This window comes from Borostomias antarcticus (genome assembly GCF_949987555.1).
Source record: "Borostomias antarcticus genome assembly, chromosome: 18".
Taxonomy (NCBI): domain Eukaryota; kingdom Metazoa; phylum Chordata; class Actinopteri; order Stomiiformes; family Stomiidae; genus Borostomias; species Borostomias antarcticus.
The window spans coordinates 4,648,458-4,655,837 of record NC_140251.1 but is presented as its reverse complement, the minus strand read 5'-3'; the positions used below and the strand labels follow the sequence as shown (position 1 = coordinate 4,655,837).

At 48.0% G+C, this 7,380-nt stretch overlaps 1 protein-coding gene across 6 annotated transcripts in view; it reads right to left on the bottom strand.

The window, feature by feature from the left end:
• LOC311320681 (protein arginine N-methyltransferase 8-B) overlaps positions 1–5,843 on the bottom strand; it is a gene marked incomplete at both ends in the record, with an annotated part of 20,549 nt that extends 14,706 nt beyond the window's left edge. Inside the window, 2 exons of one of the 6 annotated variants that reach the window (XM_084452487.1) lie at positions 56–277; positions 5,769–5,843. In XM_084452487.1, the coding sequence (XP_084308613.1) occupies positions 56–277; positions 5,769–5,843 (297 nt within the window). Of the gene's footprint in view, positions 1–55; positions 287–5,768 lie in introns of all 6 variants that reach the window. The other 5 variants (XM_084452490.1, XM_084452486.1, XM_084452488.1 and 2 more) reach the window with 5 other exon arrangements.
• Between the last annotated feature and the right edge of the window lie 1,537 nt (positions 5,844–7,380).

The following is a 7,380-nucleotide window of genomic DNA, read 5'->3' as shown; positions in this document are numbered from 1 at the left end:
ATATTGATATCGATATGAAATACAATTATGCGGGTTCCCACCAGTTAGTCCTTACCTCGTGGATGCCAAAATGGGCGTAGGAGTCAAAGTAGTAGTCTCTGGAGGTCATCTCCTCTGGGTTGAGGGACTTGGCCATCTTCCCCCGGCCGGGGCAACTGGGCAGGCCGGCGGCGTGCGGCGGGTGGGGCACATGTTGGATGGAGGGTATGGGCCTGGGCAGTGGGGCGGGCTGCGTCGATTGGGACTGGATGATGCGGATTGGCTGTGGTGGTGGCTGCTGCTGTTGCTAAGGAGAAAAAAACACAAAAGCAAGACTGATTGGCAAGGACTGGACGTAGCCTCCTCGTATGAAAAAACACAGAGTGATGATGGCTGTACGATAACTTCCAGAACACAGTGAACCAGCTCTGATGGAGAGGGCTGTACTGCTGGCATTCTCCTCTCCTCTGAGAGAGCTGCTCAGCTCTGGCCGTCGTTTAATCCCCTCCAGGGTTCGCACATCTCACCCTAACCCTCATGCTGCCTCTCAGCTGTCAGCCAGATGCTGTCCCGGAGGGCAACACAGATGAGTTTAAAGCCCCTCTACTGCCGACAGGAAGTCAGCTTGTCTGTTGGCAGGAAGCAGGGGGAGACATAAATCTTGATTTTCACCCGTGAGGCCTGCTGCGATGGTGTGTCAGAGCCCAGCGAAGACAGGGAGAAACAAAGCCCACATGACCTCCCCACTCATATGGCGCCAGGATGGACAGAGAGGGAAACATGCAAACGCACATGAAAAGGTAAACTGCTTGAAAAGTGGTAGCCTGAATTTATGTACATTGAGACATCATCCTTCCATCAGTGCATCCAGAGAGCAGGGCTGGACTATATAGAGCAGAGCTGGACTATACAGAGCAGGGCTGGACTATAGAGAGCAGAGCTGGACTATATAGAGCAGAGCTGGACTATACAGAGCAGGGCTGGTCTATAGAGAGCAGAGCTGGACTATACAGAGCAGGGCTGGTATAGAGAGCAGGGCTGGACTATATAGAGCAGAGCTGGACTATACAGAGCAGGGCTGGTATAGAGAGCAGAGCTGGACTATATAGAGCAGGGCTGGACTATACAGAGCAGGGCTGGACTATATAGAGCAGAGCTGGACTATACAGAGCAGGGCTGGGCTAAATAGAGCAGGGCTAGGCTATATAGAGCAGAGCTGGTCTATATAGAGCAGGGCTGGGCTATAGAGAGCAGAGCTGGACTATAGAGAGCAGAGCTGGGCTAGAGAGAGCAGGGCTGGACTTTATAAAGCAGAGCTGGACTATATAGAGCAGGGCTGGACTATATAGAGCAGGGCTGGACTATATAGAGCAGAGCTGGACTATAGAGAGTACGGCTGGACTATAGAGAGCAGGGCTGGACTATAGAGAGCAGAGCTGGACTATAGAGAGTAGGGCTGGGCTAGAGAGAGCAGGGCTGGGCTATTAAACCAGGCTGGAATGGTGTCGCATCAGGATGCCAAGCATGCAGCCTCTCCAAACACATGTTTACCATTCACACTAAATGATCTAGTCTATCCATATAGACATTGGCTGCCAGCCCATACATTCATTACTCTGATAGATGGAGAGAAAGGGACAGCATGGTTACACACAGCCACTTCCACAGAAACTCAAAAGGCAAAAATATTTGCCTTTAGAAGGCTTTCAGAGCAGAAATGATACATTTTAAAGTTTATTTATTGTCTGTGTGTAATGTGTATCTGGGTTTATTATCAGTAGTTCCATATTTCTCTTTTCTCGATAATTACATTTTTGTTTACAGGATTTAAAATTGTCAGGTCTAGCACATCTGGAGAAAACACCCATTCCTTGATGACTCAGAATCCATATCCTCAGACAACATCCACTTACTGATGTTGTGTGGGGAAATGCATTTAACCTAATGGGTGTTAGAAAAGAGCTGGGAGGTGTCTGCAGGACTGCTGCTTTTCTACTATTATTCTCTATTAGTATCTATTACTGTCTATTACTATCTCAGCTTGGCTCAGTGAGCTGAGCTATAACACAACAGCCCTCAGACTCTGAATGTTAATCAGATCTTATTCTTCTTCGTTTGGGTGTAAATGTTTCACCCCCCCCCCCCCAGGCTCGGGGCTATCCTATTACCACCCCGAGCCTGGGTGAGGGGTCACCTGGGCTGTATATCCAGGCACACCTCCAGGAGACATGTCACCGTTTCGTCATCGACAACCGTCAGGCCTTTCATTCCATTGGGTGTCCGATATATCGGACAGTTCTGGATGACATGGTCTGCGGTTTGTTCCTCGGCGCCACATTGCACGGCGCACAGGATACCAAGCCCCATCTGTGCATCGATGAGCAGAAGCGTCCGACGCCGGTCTGGATAAGTCCATCCCGGGAGGGGAAGGACCGGCGGCCGGGATAAAATCATGGAGTCTGGAGGTGTTTGCCTCACACTCCGCACGCCAGATGTGGTCCACCCATCCTGCCTCGCTGATGTTAAGATCTCTGCTCTGCATTGCTGCAGGAGATCCCGTGCGGCAGGCACAAAAGGGTGTCTCGATTTGAGACGCCGGGCAGGTTCCGCTGTTTTAGTGAGCCTGTCATGGAGCAGGTGATTAGGCTCCACGGCCCGGCAGGTGAGACGTGCTGTGGTTCCTGTACGGCGGAGGCCAGTGGGCTGGATGCCTGAGACGATGGGAAGGTTGTCCACAGGAGTGGGACGCAGGCATCCTGTCATGATGCGCAAGGCTTGATAGGTGGGTCGATGAGGCAGGTGTGAGCGCTGCGACACCAGACCGGTGCGCAGTAATCACTGGTCGAGTAGACCAGGGTTAGGGCTGTCGTACGCAGTGTTTTTGCCCCGGAACCCCAGCCTGATCGGACCAGTAACCTCATCAACGCCACACGAGCTGTTAACTTCTTGCGCAATGACTCGAGGTGTCGGCGGAACGTGAGCGACCTGTCCAATGTCACGCTGAGGTAGGTTGGTTCAGCGCTGCATGGCAAGGGTGTTAATCAGATGTTCTCTAATGAATGGAATGTGTGAACAGCTGGTTTTAATCTGTCAGACGCTTGATCCTGAGCAGGCCAGCTGGAGGGAGAATGCGCCAAGGTCCAATAGCAGGACAGAAAAGGTGACTTTCCTTAGCAGTCGCTATCATGGGCTGCCATGGAGGTACAGTATTGTTGTGGGTGTGTTCTGTCAGGTGGAGAAATGTATTGGTCAGATTACATTTTGTCTTGTGATCTAATTTTGGAAACAGGATCATGAATCAGCAGTGGAGGAAAATACGGTTAGGCTTAATTCCGGAGCACTACAGTACAGCTCAGTACATGCCATGAGTCTGGTTCAGTCAAGTGAAGTGAACTTGACCAGAAAACCAAAAAGATGAAATACCCCTTATATATCCAATATCGGTGTCCACTTTGGCTGTATTGTTTAATAAGGGGCAATAAATGGCAGCATCCGCTAGTCTAACAGATTCAGAGAGAGGGAGACAGAAACCCAATTCCCACTGACCCAATGTAATAACTGAGTTTTGTTTTCAGTGTGAAAGGGTAAAGTCCCAATGATTGTCACACACCTGAGTGTGTGAAATTTGTTCTCCGCATTTGACCCATCCCCTGGGGGAGCGGTGAGCAGCAACAATTTTTATAGTCTTTGGTATGACTCGGCCGGGGATCGAACTCACGACCTCCCAGTCTCAGGGCGGACTCTCTAACCACAAGGCCACTGAGGGAACACGTGGCATTCCATCATGTGTCTGCTGACTCTGCAGGGCACAGGCCTATTTAATTGCATATACAGTCATTCCCCTGTTGTCCTGCTTCTTGTATATTGTAAGAGCATAGATTGTTTAGCTTGCTAGCTTCATGATTTAATAATATGTGGGTTTATTTTATCATGTGTAGGTTTGGGGAGCTGCCAACAAGTTGAGGTTTCACTTTTGAGTTCTGACAGGTTTCACTTTCGTGTTCTAAGTACCTACATCCAGTACTTCCAGTTCAGTTTTATAAAAATATATTTTGTACCACGATAAACTAGAGACTGACAGAGGCTGAACTAGAAATGGCTCAAAAAAACATATTTGGTTTCTGTTTTCTACCAAACATAGTCTGCCCAGCATAACAAGCCCCTGCTCGCTCCAACTGTCGCCCCACCAACGCGCTTGTGATGTCAAACATGAATCTCCAGAAAATCAACAGGAAGGCACCGTGATGGGAATAGTCTCAGTTGCCTACCCTCCGGGGGTTAATAATTCCCAGTGGTCCTGAGGCCTACCTTTATAGGCAGTAATCTTTGTGGAAAACAGATAAGAAAGATAGAGAGTGAGTGAGAGAGACAGACAGACAGACAGACAGACAGACAGACAGACAGACAGACAGACAGACAGACAGACAGACAGACAGACAGACAGACAGAGAGATGAAGAGTCTTCTGTTATTGGAGGAGAGCATTATTTGACCTGACAGAGGGACATGTCTGACCAGCCTACCACACACTGTCCTTGGCTGCTGCCCAGGCAGGTGAGACAGCATGTTCAAATCTATCGGTGTCCATTCAGTTCTTGTCCCAGGAACAACTTGATAAACCTCCAGGCCCTAAACCAAGGCGAAAACCTTTGATGACTTAGGCTACATTAAACTATATAAACTTCTCTAGGCAGATCCATCAGGGAGACCTCCATTGCATTGTGAAATTGTGTATACACAACATGAAATACAAGACAACATGCAACAGATAGCCTAACAGACATAGTTAAGGATACAATTAAAAGGACAAAAGCAAACACCATGCACACACCAAGAACTTTGCACACTTAAGAAGCACATGAGCGGCTGTGGAGTTGGGCTCCTGCCACCGGTGCACTCAGAAACAGCTGGCTCTGCCAACTCGGCCCAACAGCGTCACGTGTGGGGAGAGAGCTCCGGTATCCTGTAATCACGGTGCGAGTGCCATCTGACTGACGTCCTATAACGAGTACTGACTGGAAAGATTGAAGGAGGCCGAGGGCGTATTCTAAGAAGATATATGCCCTGAATGCTCATTTTCAAAAGAGGTTGTGTGTCCCTGGATGACCTGTAGGCTAGGGCTCACAGGAGTCTACACGACCCCCTTCCGAATCAATACTCCACATCATGAGATTACTTTCAGTGACATACTATAACTCACGCTGAAAACTCCTCTCGATAGAACACTTCAGTTGAGTTATATGAAACACGAAGCCTGACATGGCAATAAACTATCGCTCAGGCCTATGCAATCAATGGTGCTAATATTATCCAGGGCAGCGTTCATTCTGAATCTGAACAGCGCGGGCTAGCTTGCAGTCTATATCTGCAGGACCATGGACAGCGCACCTCCACCGGACACAGCACAGCACAGCACAGCACTAGCTACTATCGATGCACCTGTGTCTTTACTCTAAAACGTGGATACTTTACTTTTAGACCAGCGCAAAAAAAACAAAAACTTCCAAACGGTCCATTGCAGAATAGAAAAGCTCCCAGCTCCATGGACATGTCCATGTCCCTTATGCCTGTAGGGTAATGACTATTCATTTGAGACACATTTAACGGCAGATCGGGAGGACACGATAAGTATAGCCAAGAAGCCTACACAACTCTGCCGGCTATCGCCCCCGACTACTCTTGTGCGCGGTGCGCAGCCAGTTTCAATGTGACTGAACGCCATTTCACCGTACTGACAGATGTAAGATTTCTGCACTCGTATATTTAGAATACAACATCAGTGTTTCTCACACCTACCTCAATACTCTCTGATTCCGCCATCTTTCTCCTGAGGAGCATACAGCGGGAGGAGTGTTTAATTCCCATAAGAGCCAACAAGATCGGCTTAACTCGATCTAAAAAAGTGCCTCTTGAAAACAATGTGTACGCTATGCCTCGAATCCATTCATAATTTACTCCATTTGGTGTCAATTTCAGACATTTTCAAGTCTTAAAAGGAAATGTAGCTTCCCGATAGGCTACTCCGTGAAGTCCCAAATAAATAGACTTCTGTTAAAAGATCAAAGTGTTCTGGAATCCATAAGAGATAGTGCAAAAGTTCGCTAGAGAGCATGGGAGCAACGGCTCATCACTGTCATCACTCCAGATAAAGAAAGCCCGTTCCATCTTCAGTTTAATGAACGCAGTAAAGGCTATTGACGATTATGTGAGAAACTTGCTAGCGAGTGACTCACACAATCATAGTAACACTTTACTAATTTATATTTCTATAAACATAATTATATGAAGGTCCTAATTTCACCGTTTCATCTCAGAAAAAAACGACTGTATGACGTCCTTTGTGAATCCTTAAACGTGTTCCTGTTGGCGCGTATTCCTTCAGCATATTGCATTACTATTACGGCGGCAATAGGCTAAGGCTAATAACCAGATTGCTGCACTAAAGAGTCTCTCATGGTGCCCAGGTCCAGATCACAATGCTCTCGTTTGCTTGATTTTATTGCCTCTTTGTCGGGTTCGACGGTGAACACCGAACATCATCTCCACAGTGAAAGTTGAACTTCGGTCTATGATTAAAAGGAACAGCAGCCGGGGTGATGATAAGGTCCACTGGTCGATCACCGGCTCACAGTGCGATCGTTATATCAGTGCAGCTCGTTGGTTTGGTGCCTCACCTGCTCAGCTTATGCGATGCATCAGGTCTGACCTCTCAATGTGACAAACCCAGCTGTGGGCATATACCCCTACCGGAAGGCTGGCCAGCATCTCTCTCTCTCTCTCTCTCTCTCTCTCTCGGTCTCTCTCTCTCTAGTTTATCCCTCCCAAATACAACTAATGTATACTGTAAATGGAATCATTGTAGTGCTCCCAATAATGGCTTTGCATTATTTCATCGTTTACATAGTGTTTTGGCAGGCTGGTTTTGATCTTTGCTTGGTGTGTTTATTTTAGGAAAGACCATCCTCTACCACCCACACCAGCCATTGCATAATTCATCAGCGGGCAGCCACTCTACTCACCACCATGCGACAGGCAGGCAGAAAGCAAGCAGGCAGCCACTCTACTCACAAGGCGATAGGCAGACAGCTACTCCACTCACCAGGCATCAGGCAAGCAGAAAGCAGGCAGTCCACTCCACTTCACACCAAGCAGCAGGCAGATGGACATGTCCTCACACACGCACGCACGCACACACACACACACACACACACACACACACACACACACACACACACACACACACACACACACACACATACTTTCTCTATTACTGGCTTATGTAATAGAGTGTATTCCTTGAGAAGCAACTCGAGTGTTCGTTCCTTCGCCTTTCATGGGAGATGGAGGCCAGGCAAATTATATTGCATGGTATTCTCAGATTCTGCATCATTCATTGAATATC